The 20,155-nt window shown below is 35.3% G+C and overlaps 1 protein-coding gene across 1 annotated transcript; it reads left to right on the top strand.

Moving 5' to 3' along the window:
* The first annotated feature begins 8,813 nt into the window (after positions 1-8,813).
* On the top strand, positions 8,814-19,263 carry LOC103999962 (uncharacterized). Its single transcript, XM_009421870.3, has 3 exons — positions 8,814-8,989; positions 17,891-17,995; positions 18,977-19,263. The coding sequence occupies exons 1-3, from the start codon at positions 8,921-8,923 to the stop codon at positions 19,016-19,018; spliced, it is 216 nt and encodes a 71-aa protein (XP_009420145.1). The 5' UTR covers positions 8,814-8,920; the 3' UTR covers positions 19,019-19,263.
* The last annotated feature ends 892 nt before the right edge of the window (positions 19,264-20,155 follow it).

Genomic DNA, 20,155 nt, shown 5'->3' with positions numbered 1-20,155 from the left:
TCCCTTTATCCCTTGAGGATCTTCTAGACCCCATAACTACTGTTATTTAAGAGGATAGTAATGAGCAAGAGTAAATGAATCAAAAACAGAATTTAAGGGGTTCTTAGAGAATACCTTAGTGAGATCTTCAATAGAAGGAGAGATTGTTGATCTTTTGCTTCAAAATGAAGAGTATTTGGGATGCAATGAGGGGTGAAATGGAGGTGGCGAAGCTTTGAAAGAGTAAAGAGAGGAAGGAAGTGAGTTAGGGTCGGTTCCATCGTCGGCCCTAGCTTGGGTTAAAAAGAGGCAGAGTTACGGGCGGTTGCACCACTGGCTGGGGCGGTGCAATCGCTTGCAACACGTGACAACCGGAGGTGCTACCTCCAGTTGGGGCGGTGAGCACTTGTTCTGACCGCAATGTGATCTGATTTGAATGTTTTTGACTTGAGAAAAATTTTCATTCAGAGCAATCAACTTTACTTACGTAATTACGTAAGAATTTTCATTATAAGATAAGAAATCTTGCATGATCAAGATAGATCTTGTGACGTGCATACTCTAAATATCGTGTACATGTTTGTGACAGATTGTTCAAGTTGGTAAGCCTTGCAAGTTTATGACAAACTTAGTAAGTTCATGATATAGTTGGATTTGAAAGTAACGAATGGATGAAATCAATGAGTTTGAAAATCTAGAGGATATGTGAAGTGAGAATCATGGGTTTCCAATTTTGAGAGATCAAATAGGATTGTATCTATATCACATTTATAATTTTAACCTTCTAATCCTCTTCTGTTATTTAGGCTAGAGAGCATCGCGAGTTCTTTTTGGATCTCGGGTCATGAATATCGAGAATCCAAAGAGCAAAATATTATTTCTTGCTCCCAGCTTAAGATGTTTTATGTCTTTACAAGAAAGGATGATCTTTAGGTACCCATTTGCTTTTGAGTATGGTCAAAAGCAAATGGGTACCATGTTGCATAGATCTACATTGTTTATCATGTAGATCTATGCAACATGGTACCTTTAGGAACCCAAATTAATAGAAAGTTGCAACATAGTACAAGAAAGGATGGTCAAGAATAAATAGATCTACATTGTTTATCATGTTGCATAGAATTTATCATGGTTCCTTTAGGAACCCAAATTAATTTGTTTGAACTAATTTTTTTGAATGGACAATAATACGTTTTGTGTCCAAGTTTGCAACAAAAGTTGCATTTGTCTTGGTGTCGAACATGTCATATGGGGCCTTTTATGAAGGTGGTTGGATTTTGGTGAGGACTTCTCACAAATTCGATTCCACTTCTTTTGGGAACATGACCCTTGTTTGCAAGGATCATGTTCAAGGACTTGCTACCAACCTCGAATTTCTTCAAGGTGTCCTTAAGTAGCAAGTTTTCCTTTTGGAGAGTTTCTAGATCATGACATTTTATGCATGAACCTAAACTATCATGATATTCAGCTTTTAACTTATTGAAATTACAAGTAAGACTATCATGCTCCATTTTTAGCAATTTATATTTTCTACTAATAATCTTGCATTCATCAAATAAATCATGGAAGGCATTTAATAATTCATCAAATGATAAATCTGCATCTATTAAGTTCGTTACCTCCTCTCCGATGGCCATTAAGGCGTAATGAGCAACTTGCTCGGTGTTGGACTCCTCTTCTTCGGACGCGCTCGAGTCATCCCATGTTGCTTTGAGCGCCTTCTTCTTTGATGTTCTCTTTTTGATTTGGGGACAATCACTCTTGTAGTGTCCCAGCTTTTTGCACTCATAGCAAATAACTTGGTCCTTCTTGGGTTCAAGTTTATTTTTTGTGTCATTCTTAAACTTGTTTCTTTTAATGAATTTTGTAAATTTTCTTGTTAGAAGTGCCAAGTCATCGTCACAGTCCTCATCACTTGAGTTTTCTCTCAAGTGGTCTTCTGAAGTTCTAAGTGTCATATCCTTCCTATTCTTTGGAAGGATGTCTTCTTGCTCTTCATGAGCTTTGCAAGTCATCTCGTAGGTCATTAATGACCCGATTAGTTCTTTAAGAGGGAAGTTGTTTAGATCTTTCGTCTCTTGAATAGCAGTGACTTTAGGATCCCAACTCTTAGGAAGGGATCTTAGAATCTTATTTACGAGCTCAAAATCTGAAAAACTTTTTTCGAGTCCTTTTAGACCGTTGACGACATCCGTGAAATGGGTAAACATGTCGCCAATAGTCTCACTCGGTTTCATCCGGAAAAGTTCGAAAGAATGTAACAAAAGATTGATTTTTGACTCTTTCACTCTACTTGTGCCTTCATGAGTCACTTCGAGTGTGTGCCAAATATCAAATGCGGTTTTACAAACCGAAACACGGTTGTACTCGTTTTTATCAAGCGCACAAAATAAGGCATTCATAGCCTTTGCATTAAGAGTGAAAGCCTTCTTCTCCAATTCATTCCAATTGATCATTGGAAGAGAAGACTTCGAAAATCCATTTTCGACAAGATTCCAAAATTCAAAATCCATAGAAATAAGAAAGATCCTCATTCGGGTCTTCCAATAGGTGTAGTCCGTCCCATTGAACATGGGTGGACGTGTAATAGAATGGCCCTCTTGATTTTCGGCGTATGCCATCTCTCTTGGGTTTTAATCTGTTTGAGAGTTAACCCCGCTCTGATACCAATTGTTAGGATCAAGAGCACTAAGAGGGGGGGGGGGGTGAATTAGTGTAGCGGAAAACCTTCTACGAAAAATAAAAACTGTGTTCGTTCGTTAAAAGTGATTTTGGTAAGAAAGTCAATTCGTAAATCACTTTAACTTTTGTTTAAGCGAGATGCAGCAAAGATATAAATGCAGTTTGCAGTTATGATTCTAATCAGATTGTAGGCGCAAACTGAAATATGATATTCGTACGAAAAAGCTGATTTATGTCTAAATGCTGATTCGTAAATCACTTGATTAAGCGAGATGCAGTTTAAGCAAGGATATAAAGGCAGTTTGCAGTTATGATAGAAATTAAAACGTTAATGCAAACAGAAATATGATGATCGTACGATGAAACGGTTTTACGTCTAAACGCCGATTCGGAAAGTGCGAAGCTTGAAACCCGATCGTATATGTGCAGAAAGCAGTAAGCTTTAGAGGAGGTTTACAGTAAAGATAATATGCTCAAAGTAAATGCAAACCGAGATTTAGAGTGGTTCGGCCAATCTTGACCTACTCCACTTTTGGCTTCCTCCACCGACGAGGTCACTGACGTCAACTAGAGGCCTTCCTTCAATAGGCGAAGGCCAATCACCCTTTTACAGTTTCACTCCTTTTGACGGGCTTAGGAGACAACCCTTACAGAATTTTCTCTCCTCTCTTTAAAGCTCAGAACTTGGAAGAAAAGAGGGAGAAGAACTTTTGGCCTTTACAACAATTTTGAACTCTAAAAATCATAGAACAAGATCAGGATTTCGGTGTATATTCTGTGCCCTTTCAGTGCTAAATGGGTGGGGTATTTATAGGCCCCAACCCAGTTTAAATTTGGAGCTCAAAACTGTCAATTCCCGGAATTCCGAGATCTGGCGGTTGCACCTCCTTACTGGAGCGGTTGCAACGCCTGGCAGAGCTCGAAGACTGAGCCTCTGGGCGGTGCCACCTCCTGTCAGGGGCGGTTGCACCTCCTGCTAGAGCTCAAAGACCGAGCTCAGGCAGTGCCACCTCCTGACTGAGGCGGTTGCACCGCTCAACCAGAGCTCGGAGACCGAGCCCAAGTGGTGCCACCTCTTAGCTGGGGCGGTTGCACCGCCCAGTCTCGCTCGGAGACTTAGCCCAGGCGGTGCCACCTCCTGGCTTGGGCGATTCAACCGCCTGGCAGAAATCAGGGTCCGAATGGGTTGATCTATTCGGCCCAATTTGGGTTTTTCAGGGGCCCAATTGCCCCAAGATTAAGTTAATGGGATCACCTCCCATTTCCAACTTAATCCTTGTGCTAACTACGATTTTTCCTAAGATATTTACTACAACTTGCTCCGGTGCGTCAATCGCTTCTTCCGGCGAACTTCCGTCGATCATCCGATGAACCTTCGGTGATGCTCTTGTGGACTTCCGGCAAACTCCTGGACTTGCGACGATTCACTTAGCGAGTTCCGACGAGCTTCTTTTGGCAAGCTCATGGACTTCTCGGATTCGTTCCCGCAGAACCTCCGACGACTGTCCGAACTTCCGTCGAACTCTCGAACTCCCAACGTGATCATTGTCTTGACTCTGGCGCAACTCCTGCTGCATATCTTACTTTCATCGTAGTTAATCCTGCACACTTATCTCAACATATAGATTAGATAACAAATGACAATTGACTTCATCATCAAAATCCGAGATTCAACACTTCCCATATAACCTTAGTTGAAAATATCTTCTAGACAACATCAACCTTCCAAAAGATACTTTACATATGAGTATGTGATACTTACTGATGCAGGTGAACCAAAGAGTTACCAGAAAGCAATTGAAAGTGAGCAGAAAAAAAAGTGGTTAGTTGCCATACAGGAAGAGATGGATGCTCTTCAGAAGAACCACACTTATGATTTGGTGTTACTACTAAATGGAATGAAGGCCTTGAAGAACAAGTGGGTTTTAGGTTGAAGACTCAAGAATATTGTTCTTAACCAAAGTATAAAGCTAGATTGGTTGTGAAAGACTTTAGTCAAAGGAAAGGTATTAACTTTAAAGAGATTTTCTCTCCTATTGTTAAAATGTCTTCTATTCATATTGCTCTTGGTATTGCTGCTAGCCAAGACTTGGAGGTTGAGTAGTTAGATGTGAAGACAACTTTCCTTTATGGTGATTTAGAGGAGAAAATTTATATAGAGCAACCAGAAGACTTCAAAGTCAAAGGTAAAGAGAACTGTGTCTGTAAGTTGAAGAAGAGCTTATATAGGTTAAAGCAAGCTTCAATACGATGGTATAGAAAGTTTGATTCATTTATAATAGAAAATGGATACAAAAGAACGACTTCAGATCATTGTGTGTACATCAAATGGTTTGGTGAGAATTTTATTATTCTCTTACTTTATGTTGATGATATGCTTATTCTTGGAAAATATATGTCTACAATTGACAGGTTGAAGAAAGAATTGAGTAAGTCTTTTATAATGAAGGACATAGAGCCAGCAAAACAAATACTAGGCATACATATTTCCTATGACAGAAAAATAAGAAGATTTGATTGTCATAGGAGAAATACATCGAGAAGGTATTGAAAATGTTCAATATGAGTAATGCAAAGCTAGTTGGTTCTCCTCTTGTAGGTCACTTCATGCTGTGCTCAGAACAGAGTCCATCAAGTGATGAGAAGAATGAGAAAATGCAAAAGGTTCCTTATGCTTCAATAGTTAGAAGTTTAATGTATACAATAATATGTACAAGGCCAGACATCACATATGTAGTTGGTGTTACTAGCAGATTTCTTGCAAATCCAAGCAAAGAGCACTGGGCAGTAGTGAAGTGGATTTTTAGATATCTCATAGAGAGCTTTAAGGTTTGTTTAAGTTTTGCAGGTGGACCACATGTGTTGACAGGTTACACAGATACAAATATGGAAAGAGATATAGATACGAGGAAGTCCACATCAGGTAATATACTTTCTTTTGCAGGGGGAGCTGTGTCATGACAATCCAGATTGCAAAGGTATATTGCTCTCTCCACCATAGAGACATAATATATTACTGCTACAGAGGTTTACAAAGAAATGTTATGAATGAAAGAATTCTTACAAAAATTGAGGTAGAAATAGAAAAATTATGTGGTGCATTGTGACAACTAGAGTGCCATTCATTTGTGTAAGAATCTAATGTTTCATTCCAAGTCAAAGTATATAGATGTCAGATACCATTAGATTCGAAATGTATTTGAAGAGAAGCAGTTGCAACTTTAGAAAATTTACATAGATAACAATGGAGCAGACATATTGACAAAGACCTTACCAAAAGAAAGACAGGAGATATACCGACAGCTAGTCGGCATGGCTTCACATTAAGGAGTCTTGGGATAGCCTCCCTTATGGGCTGAAGGGGGAGGTTGTTGCATTGACAGCCCACCCTCTTTGACCTAACCCTAGATCAAAAGTTAGAGAGTGCGGGGACTATGTTTTTTAGACAGAAAAAGGCAACAATAAGGTAGAAAACTATAGCAACGAGGGGAGATCTTTACAACAACATCTTGATTAAAAAAGGATGAGAAAAAGGTAGAAAACAAGAGAAAGAAAGGGAAGAAAACAAGAATAACGCAGAGAGGCTGTTCACAATCATCTAGACAGTGTTATCATATGAGGTTAGACTAAATCTACAAGAGATTCTTGCTATAATTATTTGGGAAGAATTTAGATATTATGCACAGTGACGTGATCCTTGTATCCTAGTTATTTTCTTGTGATTGTTGTTAAAGTTTTGGGCAAGAGATTAAGATTTGTATATTAATTATTCTTATAGTGGATTATTTTTAGTTTACCTCGCGGTTTTTACCCTTCATATTGGAGGGGTTTTCCACGTAAATCTTGGTATTCTATTTGATTATAAGTCCATTTAATTCTGCTGTGTATTATGGTTTGCTAGTATTTGTTCATATACAAAAGTTTATTTTGTTTTATATCTCATCAATTTTTATTTTGTTTTATATCCCATCAATTCACACCAAAGTGTATATTCATTGAAATAATACATTATTTTCTACTTATATGACTTGTTTCTTATATATACTATAGTTTTATGATTTATTTTGTTGGTCTATTGACTTCTTTTTATGTAACCTAGGAATAAAGTATTAATTATGCAACTATGGAGGATTCAAATAATTTTTCATTATTCTTGTGTGGTCAAATACTATGTGAAATTTCCCTGGCTGTTTTTTTTTATCATTTTCAAGATCGACCATCCATTATGATCGAGTATTATTAGAGTAGATTTGAAAATTCCATAGTTACCTCTTTAGTACATGTCCGTTTGATATGTTCTCACTATTTCACTATTGTAATATGGTGATTAATCTATTGTTATGTATATTCAATAAGAACATAATATTCATCCAATGAATATTGTTATGTAGGTGGTTTCACTGAAATTGGACAATACACATCCAATGATATGTTTTGTAGATATAGGAGGTCCATTACAAACTTAACTTTGTTTGAGATCAAATTTAATTGGATCTGTGTTATGTATATTATCAGGTTTCTCTCAGAGATTAATCACTTATACTACTTCAAAATCAGATATGATGGATCACAGAGAAGATTCAAGATCACTTTTTCTAGGAGTAATTATGCAAAGTACTATGTCCAAAATATAGTATTATATGAATCATTTCTGAATTACAGATTTTATTATCTCAAAAAAAATATATTTTTTGAATACATAGTGATGTGTTCTTGTAAAGAATGAATTTATAGACTATATTTACATTTGTTTTTTGTAAGTGTATTGGATATTTGACACTCAACAAAAAATTTAAATCAACTAACTTAAATATATCAATAAGAAAAATATATAAAAGAAACAATAATGAAAAATACATGCAGAAATAGAAAGAAAAGTAATAAAATGATAATGTGATTTTAGTCAATTTAGGTGATGATAAGTGTGATCTCACATATGACCTTTCAACACATCAATTAAGTGTCTCACCTTATCGACACAACATATAATGACATTAACTACAATACCTGATGATTCAATTAACCTTTTATATCCAAGTAATATCTAATGATTTTGCATAAATGTTTTCATGAATTATCGCTCATTTACTCATGGAGATTACTAAATCCTATTATAAAATATCCTCAAATCATTATAATTCTTTATCATCGTTTTGCTAATTTTTCTACACTTAAGTTAAATACGGCTTCCGAGATAGTTTTGTAGGACCTATTAATTTTATTTATCTCTTTGATATCAAACTTATAATCGATTTACGAATTAAGATTGATTTTGAATTCATTGTCTAATACGCAATAACCGATAAATCTTATAGTATTAGATGTATTCAGATGTTCCAATTCTAGTGATACTATATTAATCTCATTAGAGTTTGATGATTAGAGAGTTACGTTCATCCGAAGAGCCAACATGTCCACCCTCAATGTAATTTTTGGAACGTAGGTGATTTTTCTATAAAATACCTAAAATTTGGGTATTTTCTAATCGATACCCCTTTTTGCTTTTTCTCAAACAGTGTTTTTAATTTTAAAAATACCCAAAATATCTTTTAAAAAATTTTAGTTAAGTTTTCTCACCTACTTTTTTTTTCTAGTTTTAAATTGTTATAGTACTTTTCATTTGACCCGTTTATATTATTTTTATTGAGATACTAAAAATATTATAAATAATATTGAAAAACACTATAAGTAATATTACTCATAGATCATTACGATATTATATTTTTATGTTTGTAGTTGGTTTAGTTAAGGTTACGAGTCCATTTAGATCATTTACGGTATTTTCGAATAAGTTTTATAATATTTTTATTATTATGATCAAAATATTATAATAAATTAAATTTTCATTTCTATCTAGGTAATGTTATTCTTGGACTATTATAAATACATATTTGAATCATAACATGATATATCAAATAGTTTATAATATATTTTGATTTTATTTGATTCATTTATATTATTTTTAAATAGGTTTTACAATAATTTTATTGTGGTAAGCAAGATATTATAACAGGCCAAAAATAATTTTTTTTAGCAATCTAAACATTTTTCAAATTAGAGATACTGTTTGAAAATCGTATATATATATATATATATATATATATATATATATATATATATATATATACTGTTTTGAAAAGTGGTTCTAAAAGATGAAATATCCTGACCGACGGTGATTGCACCGGCAAGGGCTGGACAGCTGATACGTACGACGATCGTGGTCGATGCCCTCTACCTGCCCATAACAAGCGAAGCGGCGATGGCCAAGTCCTGCAAAGGCCTCGCGATGGAGCTCGTCAAATGCCTCAGCGAATCCGATTGCGTTAAGGTGTGTCCATCTGGATCAAAACCCTACCTCGGTTTTTCCTTGGATTTGCTTTTATTTTTGGCATAAAAGGGCGCCTTGCTAAGAAGATGCAACACCCGAGGTCACATCAACAGGGAAGAAAAAGGAAAAGGGTAAAGCGCTTGAATCCGCCCTTTGTTATTCGTGGTCGATATTTTTTTACCGTCTATTACTGTTCTGGACATTGTTCGAGTTCTTTCAAAGTTCGATCTTGAAGAGGGGGAAGAAAAAGGTAGCCTCGTGTTATGTGCTTGAACCCTGAAGGAGGGGGTTTAATCTTTAAATTGGGTTCCTATGAAGTTTGCTAAGTCATCTATCTGTATTGTGTTCACAGCAAGTGATTTCATAGGATTATACACAAAGGGTCGTGAATTTCATTTTGACCCCGTTGAACCAAGAGGCTAAGAATGAAGATTCCGGTGGAAAGTTGGTTTTGGTTGATTAAAGTTGCAAATTTGCAAGGTGTTAAGACTTCATCTAAATAGCAGAGTCTTCTATCTGATTTATTGTTCGACATTGGTTCTAAAATTTTCTAGGCAGAATACTAGAAAGGTAATGCTTTGTGAACTAGGGTAAGATTTAGTCTTGATGAAACTGTCCCTTCTAATCTCATTGTTGGGGATTTTGTGGATGCACTCAAAATCCAATTATAGGTTGTTGATTTTGGAAACATATGGTGATTCTTGTAGTACTAAGGGGAAGTTGCAGTTTGAGGTAGATATTTAGAATCCGACAAATAAAATCAGCGTTCCTATTTGAGCTACTGTGGTTAGAACAAAATGATTTACACTATAGATCTCTGACATTGATGTTTCCCAACTTGATTTTTATGATTATGCTGGAATTTGTTGCATGCCAAGGTCTAGGAATTCAAAGCAATATTATGTGTTATAAGATGTCAGACACATATCCTGCTTCCCAGAGACCATTAATGGGCAAAGCATGCATATAAATAATATGACTATTTAGAAAGTGCAGTTGGTGAGTTTAATTACATGACATAACCATAAGAAAAATAGATAAATAAAAGTTTAATGAAGCAGTAGCTTATAGGATTATATTTGAATGTATCAGTTTTTAAACTTGTGAGCTCATAAATGACCTATTAGCAATTTTAATAAGTATGCATGTCTGTCTACTTAACAAAGCTGTACAATCAAATAATTAAAATCAAAGAATGAGTGACTGGAAAGTTTTGTTGCAAAATTTGTTTCTACACCACTGTAATGTTCAACAGATATTCTTATTTGTAAAAAAACCTATCTAGCTTTCTAGATTTAAAGGTAAGGCTGCGTACATGGAAACAGCCTTTTAAATATTTAAAGGTAACTGCATACACGGATGTTCACCCTTTGTGACTTGGGAGATTAGGATTCGAGTCACGAAAACAACCTCCTTAAATATTTAAAGGTAAAGCTGCGTACATTGACACTCCCTAGACCCCCCGCAATGGCGGGAGCCTCGTGTACTGAGTATACCTTTTTTAGTTTTCTAGATTGCAAAAGTCAATCACAGTTGAATACTTGAATTGAAATAACTTTGTCCGTATTGAGTAACATGTCAAGTTGTATACTACACTGGAATAAATCTCTTTGTGCTTCTAGAAAACACTTGGGTAATATCTCTAAGCTAAGATTATTATGTCACATTTTTATTGTTTTATATTTTAATAATAAAGATTAATTCATACAGAAACTAGGAACCTGGACATGACATGGTAATATCATTAATAGATCAGTGCTGGAGGTTTTACTTGGGATTGCATGGTAAAGTTTTGATCAGGCATAGTTCTAAACTATTTTTGAAATGAGTCAATTTCTTAATGTTCAAGCATCCCACCTACCAACTACATCTGTCATCAAATCGGGAAGCGATATTTGATTGTTATTTTGTTGATCGCTCGACTATCCACATATATCCTTTATGATCTATCTTTCTTAGGGGTTAAAAAGGTAGGGATGGTGTAAGGATTGAGGCTCTGTCATATAAAGCCTTTAGCCAAAAGTTTTTCAACTTGTTTGTTTAACTCGACTCTCTCCTTAGGATTCATTCTATAATGTGGGAGATTAGGAGCTGTGATCGTTGGAGAATGTTAATGGCATGTTGGATTTCTCGTAAGGGTGGCGCTCACTAGGTAATTCCGGGGGTATGACATTAGAAAATTCATCTAATAATGACTTAACTTTAGGAGTTAGGTCAGGAATAGTGCAGGGGAATTTCTCTAGCAATGATAGCTACACAAATTTGTTGTTTAGGCTCTTTATTTCAAAATATTTAGGATCCAGTAAGTGGAGTCCCTTGGTGGTTAGGGCTTGTGGAAGAGACTTAGGAGTTCTTGATTTAACCTGTTTTGATAGTTTTGGTCTCAGGATGATGTTTTTGCCTTTGTACGAAAAGGCATAGGTATTTTCTCTTTCATGATTGGTAACATCAAGGTCATATAGCCAAGACCGACCTAAAAGAATATGGGCAATGTCCATTAATAGGACGTCATAGTAAATCTCATCCTGGTAATCGCTCATTTTGATTGGTACTAGTCAAGTAGGTATTTCTCGGTCATGGGTAAAGTGGTTTTATCAACCTAGGCTACTTCGCATGGGGTCGGATATGATTTTACCGTGAGGTTTAGTCTCTTGATAGTAGATTTTGAGACTACGTTCATAGTGCTACCCTCATCAATGACTAATTTACAATTTCTTTTCTCGTTTTGGATAAAAGTATGGAAGATACTTGTCCTCTTCCATTCATTGGAATCACTAGCAGTAGAGAGAATAATGCAGACAACATTAACATGGGCATCTTCAATTTCTAGTTTGTTTTTGTTACCTGCGTAGGCTTCGTGTTTAACTACTTGGTCTACTTCCTCAATTTGATTCTTTGGTTTTTGTTTTAAGGTAAAGGTACGTTGAGGACAACAAGAGGTAATGTGACTTCTATTATGGCAATAATGATGCTGGATTGAAGACGAATTAGTTTGAGAACCAGTAGTTGAACGAGTTGGACGATTTATGGTTGAGCCATGATTGTTGTTAGTAGTGGAGATTTTTGACTTGACAAAGCCACTACTTAGGGTAGATTGGGTAATAGTTCTATTGTTGGGAGTCTAAGAAGATGCTTGACGAATTGGATAAAGTTTAATGTACTTCTCAATCTCAAGGGCTCTTTGGGAAGCTTCCTCCATGGTGTCAGGAAAACTAAGGGAGACTTCTCGTTGGATGTCAAACCTCAACCCATCAACAAATCTTCGGACAATGATGATTTGGCCATCTTCTATTTCACACCTAAGTAAAAGTTTATCAAATCAGGCCAAATACTATGCCACACTAGAATTCAAGTGTTTAAGGTTTAATTGTTGTTTAATAGTTGGCTTCAGAAGTAGGTTGGTAAATATTTTTCCTTAAGATTTTATTTCATGACTTTCTATTAAGTGATGGGTGGCTCTCAATGGTGTTCAAGACTACGTTGGATATGTTGCCAATATTTCCTGACTGACTACTAGTTTTATTTTTGCAAATCATACATGTTTAATATTAATCATTCCATACCACTCAAAGTAGTCTTCCATGCTATCTTACTAGTTAACAAACACATTTGGTTTCAACCTACCATTAAAGTCCGACATATCCACTTTGACTCTTCTAGCCATTTCCCTATATTGTCAACAAACTGAACTTGTTGGCCCAATTACTCAGGTTTATGAATTTCTAATAGGTTATGGGAATTCATCAGCTTTTTTTTTCTCACTTTTTGTTTTGGTTAATTTTTTTTGGGACAACTTTTAAGGGTTCAAATTTTAGTGGTATTGTAGTTGTAGCTAAAGGGGAGAGAGAGGATAATAAATAGAAAAAGAAGAGGAAAAACTAAAGGGGAGAAGCGATGAAAACCACGATTTAATGAAATATGCGATTTTTTTTCTTTCGGACAAAAATATTAGTAAAGTTTTCAAAAATTTACCCATCACTGAGAGCTATGTGGTCCACCGTTTCTGTAGAGATAGTTATCCCAAAGTCTAATTCCATACGTAAGGGATTGATGTTAGAGGTGCAAGGATTTTTGAGTGTTAATTGAAACTTTTGCTACTAGTTGGAACCTAATGGGGTATAGGACAGGTTTCTGGATGGGCTCTGATACCAAACTAATATACAATAGAGTAGGGAAGGAGAGAGAAAGAGAGGGGAAGAGGAAGAAAGTGAAGTGTTAGATAAGAGAGGAGAGTAAGAGACCAGTGATTTAAAAAGCGATAGACGCTCATTCGGGAGAAGCAAGGCGCTCTGAAATATAAAAATATATAAAAATATATAATATAATTGATAAATATGATTATTTAAATAAAAATATGACATTAAATTAAAAATATCTGAAGTACCAAATCACATTATCCATCTTCTAATAACAAAAATATCAAAAGACTCAAAATAATAAAGTTTTACATAAAATTCATTTATCATTATATTCAACATCGTCATTTTCAAGTGTATCATTATCCTTTTCTTTCTCTTGTTTTTCTTTATCAAAATATGTTTTATCCTTTTTAATAATAGTAGGAGATGAGCCTGAGGCTTTTGCACTCGTTTTTTCTTTCGTCGTCTGTCTTGTATATGTTTATAATTATCTAACACCTGAAGCTCTTACCACATCTCTCCATGTTAGGCTGTCATCTTCAAATATAAGCTCGTCTTTGGCATCTTATAAATTTGCACTTATTTCTCCCACCAACCACTTATTTGATTCAATGTCTTGTAATGAGATTGGATCAATTCTATTTCGCAAATCATGACAAGCCTTTAATGCTTGATTATACTTTATATAAACAAGATCATGTAATCGTTGATGCTCCAACCGATTTCTTCTCTTTGAGTGAATTTGTCATGTCATATAATTTGAAAACATATTAATACATCTATCTAAAAAATAATACATTAATTGAAACAAAATTATTCTATGACCCTTACATGCTCAAAGACACTTCAGTTTCGCTCACAACCCATAGCACTATATGTCAAACTAAAAATTTTGATAGCAAATTGTTACAAGTTTAGGATGGAATTTTCAAATAGACTCTACTATTTAGCTACAAAATTTATTTTATTATTAACAATAACATAATAACATACTCTAGATAAAATTAATTATATTAATTTATTAATACCTAGGGATGTAGTTGTCCTAGCTGGAACTGCCATTGAAATTCTAAAAAAACCATCGGTATTTTTATATGAAGATCGTTTAGAACTTTTGCATCAAACCCAACGGAGGTGATCTTATAGGTTCACATAATGTCCCGCTGCATATAATTGACGATGAAGTTGACAATTCCATCTTTCGTCAATGATTACAAATATTTTCTTATACTTTTCTTCATTTTCATTAAAAGACCTTTGAATCATCTTCTTTGTTCTATCCAGTCTCATAAATATATCCTATTGCAGGCTTGTTTTCATTATTCATTAATTGAAGGACACGAACAAAAGGGCCCATTACTTTTAATATATAAACTATAAGATTTCAAAAGGATGACATTAAGATGAAATCATTAGCCCTCTTGCCTTTCGCTTCTTTTGCCCATTTGCTTGTCATTTATTTTTCCAAGGTAAATATATTTCTCAGGTTATGTTTTTTACTATGCATACTCTGTGATGTCAAAAAGGAAGTAACAAATCGAGTGACACCATATCTCACTAATTCCTTGTTGCTTGTGAATTCTCTCATCATATTCAAAGCTCCAATATGATTATAGAGAAATCCAACAATAAATATTACCCTTTCTAAAATTTTCTTAATTTCAGAAATTTTTTAAAAATTCTCCAACATTAAATCAATGTAATATGCCGCACATGGAGTTCAATATAAGTGTTTTTTTTTGCTTCAAGTAATTTACCTAAGACAAAGAATAACAAAATTGATAAAATTTAGGAGTTTAATACATCTTTCATTGAACTGGAGACAAAGTAATTAATAAATTAATAAATTTAAAAGATAAATCTTACTAGCTAATACATAGTTGCATCCATTGTCAGTTATAACTTGGATGATATTTTGTTCACTAATTTCTTTCATAAACTTGTCAAGCAAATCATATACCTTTTCTTTATATTTCACAAAAGATTATGTATCTATTAACTTCATAAACATGGTTCCTAAAGAACAGTTAATCATAAAATTAATTATACTCCTATGTTGCCTATTGGTACAAACATTTGACGTAATAGAGTAACCATGCTTTACCTATGATTCTTTATGACCCTTTAATAAGTCATTCGTATAATCCATTTTTTTTTTCAATAATGGAATTCGCATCTCATAATAACTTGGAGGTCTTAATCCCGCAACATATCTTCCAACAGTTTCAATCATCTCCTTAAAACTATCTAAACTAGTTGTACTAAGGGGAAGGCCAACCTGATAGAAGAAGCGAGCAATGTGCTGAATTGTTCTTTCTCTTGTTTCTTTACACAAGCATCACTTATATTTGTTTGTCTTAATTTTGCTCCTACTTACCCTTGTTGCTTCTGTGATCCTTGAGACATATATAAGTCCATCGATCCTTTTTTACTCTTCTTAACAAGCAATGTTTCTTTTCGTTTTCTGTCACATATTTTTTTCCCACTTAGATTGACACTTTCAGAATCATCATCATCATCATCATCATCATCATCTTTGATATGTTCAACACTATTCTCTGGTAAAATCTCATAAGATTTATTCTTTTGCATATTTTTTTCATTCATATAAGCTAACAGCTTTTCTTTTATATCAAGTGGACACTTTTTGCAGGCTGATGCATTCTTGAAATTTCCTACTATATGTTTTTTTGCACGAAAAATACCACATCTAGTAGTTTTATTATAGAAGATGCAAGTAACTGTATTAGGATCATTAGGATCCTTTAGATAATTGTATTTCCATGCAGGATCCTTTCTTGAAATTTTTGAAGAATCTACTGAATTGCTTTGTACACTTGTCATTTATCCTGAAACCCTAATAATAATTTTAAATAAACAAAGATTAGTAGTGTTAAAATCTATATTATCAATCTAGTAAATAAAGATTACTTTGTACAGTAATTAATAATCTACTGTTAACAATATACTATTTACTGTTAACAGTAGTTAGAGGGCGAGAAAAGAACTATTTATTAACAGTAAAGGGATAAAGTTGTCACCGACAGTGGAAAGTGGGAAGGAGAGGCAGCGTTGAGAAGTTGGTAGCAACAGCGGAGGATTAGTTTAAGACAATTGTGGCAGCACTGCGAACGACAACAGTGGCAGAAGCTGCAGATAGCAGCAACGACGGAAGCTGCAGATAGCAGCAGCGATAGCGATGAAAGTTCCAAAGGGCGTCCGTCGATGGCGAAGGAACCTACGGTCCTCTCCCTCAACAAGTTGAGGAACTACATATGGAGTGGCGGCGGAAGGAAGTTACAGGCTCTTGCGAGGCTGTTGGACCCACCCGTTGGCGATAGAGGAAGGCTTGATCCACTGCGTCTACGGTGGAGGCAACGACAGAAAACATCGGCGGCAAAGGCAGAAGCAACGCTAGGGTTGGCTCGGGGTCATGCGAGCGTGAAGTGTCGCTTTTGAGGGTAAGTAACTGTGTTAGCTACTGTTGAACCGAACCAGAATTTAAGTCCGGTTCGGTTGCCTTATTTGAACTGGGCACTCGCCAGGAGCGCTCGATGCCTGGATTCGGGCGAGCGAGGCAGCGCTTCATTGAAGCGTGCTACCTGGTCCACGCACATGGTGCTTGGGCCTCTCCTCGCTTGGTCCGAATGCTTAGGCGAGCGCCCAAGTGCCTATTTAAATCACTATTTTCATTCAGATCTGAAGTAGTTGATCCATTGACAATCTCCACTATTTATAGGAGTTTAGGAGCCTTGGTATAATTAATGAAGACAATGATTTCTAAAAGTAATCTCCTAGAAAATTAGTATATTTTTTAGAAATCCAAAATGACTTCTAGGATACTTAAATAGTAAATGAGTGCACTTAATACAAAAGGAGTCCCTAGAAAAACCTAAAGACTTTTTTCTAATTTTCAGCAAAACTCTTAGAATTTTTAGGCCAACTAATAGTTGACTTTTTGTTGATTTCTTTGCCTAGAATAAAATTTGTTGAAATCCTTTGTAAAACTAGATGGTTCTCCATCACTTGTATTTCCTTTCAAATGTGAGTGGTGTTGATAACAAACTCTTATACTTGTATTCCCAATTTTAGTAAATTATACAGCGGTACTTAGGAAAGAAGCAAATTGTCCATCAGTCTTTAGATGTTCTGATTCCATCAAAGATATCCTGCTCAATAAGCTAACACATTGTATCCTGGAAATCTTATACTTGTATTCCCCTTCAAATGTGAGTGGTATTGATAATGAATTTTCTTACCATTGTAGTAAACTATACAGCGATACTTAGGAAAGAAGCAAGTTGTCTTTAGATGTTCTGATTCCATCAAAGTTATCCTGCTCAATAAGCTAACATGTGTTGTGTTCACATGAATGTTATCAGGTGGGTATGCATTCTTTTAACTCAGAGATGAGACTTTATATAAGCTTTAAGGAACCATGTCCATGACTTGCTTTAGTGGCATTCTAATTTAGAACCAAAAGTTTAGTGAAAAATTGCATGGCTAAAAATGGTCTTGTAGTGGAGAAATGGTAACTGATTTCCAGATTACAAAGAAGCTTGCAGTATTTGAGGTTAAAGAGAACATTTTGCTATGTTCATATGATGTTTTAATAGACAGAAGAATTCTTGTTTATTTTCATGATCTCAATAGGCTATCATTTTTAGTATTCAAGAACTTGATGCCTATATGCTGTTGGTTTGTTAACTCGACCATCTTTCTGATATCAAATAATTATTCTCGTGTGGGTTGAATTATTCAGGTTGATAAGCGATCATACAGGGAATGTGCTGGAGAAAAGGTGCCTTCCATATCGAGTGAATGTGTAGGCCTTAGGGAGACATACTTTAACTGCAAGAGAGGCCAGGCATGTTATACTGGAAACCTGATACTTGTTCAATAGTTCAAATTCTAAAATGAAAATTGTATCATTATGTCTGATAGTTCAAATTTGATATACCGATAAAGTTGTCCAATTTTTTGCATTACTTGCACGACCACCAAGTAAATTCATTCGCTGACCTTAAATTAAATTCTTCTATAATGAATAGAAGTTCACACCTCATCTTCTCCTCATCTATGTAATTTTTCTAGTTTAAAGTTATTGAAGTTTAGCTCTATGGTTATTTTGCTAAAATTGTGACACCTGCCTGTCTGTTCATTAATCTTAGTTGTTGACTCTAAGTTGTTCTATGGCTTAAAGTTTCCTTGTGCATGGCTATCACTTTAGAGCATCAATTTCAGGTTTGACTAATAGTCATAAAATCAACAGCACCATTCATCTCAACTGACAAGTTGGACTCCATATCTAGAAGGCTTTTTAGATAATTGATTTTGATTTTCATTCTTTTGGTTTACATCTAGCAATCAAGGAAATTAGTTATTAATAATTGATCATGGAAGTTGTTTATTTGTAGGCTGCAAGGTCCTCATATTCTTTCTTATTTGAACTATATGACTTGTTCTGCTGTATCAATCATATTGATGCAGAACACATTTCTCCTAAGCAAAATCAGTTACTAGGACAGTTTTTGCTATAATGTGACGAAAAACAACCCCACCATATCCAATGACATAGTTCAATGGTGATTTAGGAAACATCATATCTACATATACTGAGTCCCTTAATCTTGCTAAACACCAAGTCACCACCTGTTAGTAAAACCTAGGGTTTATAGAGTTGCCCTAAGATGTGATTTTGGTTGATTAGTCAGTGATATATCTCGTACCCTTACTATAGCTGTTTGACAGGAGCTGTATAATTGAGTTATCATAATCATTATTTTGGATGATAGATGTCCCCTTCCTGCTTATGAATTTTAAATGACTTGTTTTATGGAAATTTCAGGTTGACATGAGAGCACGGATACGCGGCAACAAAGGTTACTAGATCCTAAAATTTTCCTTTGTTATGATTCAAAATGGTGGGTTGAGCAAAGTAACCAATCTATAAATTGTATTTAGTCGAAGATTTTGCATTTGATCTAGTTACTACTATATAGATTACTTTAACTAAAATCCTGTACGATTACACCCCATACATATCATCAGGTCTTGCGTGAGGTGTATTGCAATGTAGAATCTTACTTTGTTATGTTGTTTAAGGGGAGCTCTTTAGCTTGCAAGTTTCAGTCACTTCATGCTCGGCACAAATATCAACCAATGGCTTCACAATGTGTTGGTGTGAGGATGTCAAATTGCATTCCCATCACAAGACATAAAGAATGCTTATTATGGGCAGTAAAAAAGACAATGAAATGGAGGTGCTGAGGTGAGATGAAATGAGAATGCAAGAGATGTCAAGGTTCCGTTCTAGCTTACAATGACTTATTATTGTTTATATATATGTTTTTCTTAAAAATCTAACTTTGTTTATATCTACACGTAGAATGTGACTTAGATAATTCAAATCTCTCAATCTTGTCATACGTTTTTCTCAATTAGATTCTAAATAAATTAGAATTTTTATATTTTTTTAGTTTATATGTTTATGTCTATATGTAAACAACCATCGTTATTGTCGTAAATTCATAGGAAATACTTATCACTAACCGGTAGTTACCCAATCGCTCACCTGCTGTGTGATTGATCATATCGATGCCTTCAGTGGTCGAACGCGACACTGGGTAGATACTAATTCGTCGGCATTGTGGCGAAAACTACGCGGCCTGTGCGTTGCCGAGCCTCGACGCGTATCACTTGCAATGCCTGGATACCACGACATCTACGGTGTTTAAATGCACCTTCTTTGATGTACCCGCCGATCAACCTTCATCTTCACACGTTGGGACCCAGTGGGCTCCACTATTCTAGTCCAATAACAGAAGGGGTACAAAATAAGCTCTTTCAGGAAAAATATTGCCTCTGCAACGTCGTTCTTTCTCCAAGGACGGCAAGGAAAGAAAATTCCTTTTGGACACGCCAAAGAATCCCGACCTGATACCCAGATGATCCAAACCGTCAATATCATACTGATCACCGATCCTGGGCCTCTTTCTGCGGTCAATTTTACGTGTGAGTGTTGTGA

The sequence above is a fragment of the Musa acuminata genome, chromosome BXJ3-10 (assembly GCF_036884655.1).
Source record: "Musa acuminata AAA Group cultivar baxijiao chromosome BXJ3-10, Cavendish_Baxijiao_AAA, whole genome shotgun sequence".
In the NCBI taxonomy this organism is placed as follows: Eukaryota; Viridiplantae; Streptophyta; class Magnoliopsida; order Zingiberales; family Musaceae; genus Musa; species Musa acuminata.
This window is presented reverse-complemented; position numbering and strand designations above follow the sequence as displayed.

Bases quoted from the DNA above. Each gene is read 5' to 3' on its own strand.
- LOC103999962 (XM_009421870.3), top strand. From the start codon at position 8,921: ATGGCCAAGTCCTGCAAAGGCCTCGCGATGGAGCTCGTCAAATGCCTC. The intron at 8,990-17,890 runs GTGTGTCCATCT...TGAATTATTCAG, and splicing joins GCGAATCCGATTGCGTTAAG to GTTGATAAGCGATCATACAG. The intron at 17,996-18,976 runs GCATGTTATACT...TGGAAATTTCAG, and splicing joins TTAACTGCAAGAGAGGCCAG to GTTGACATGAGAGCACGGAT.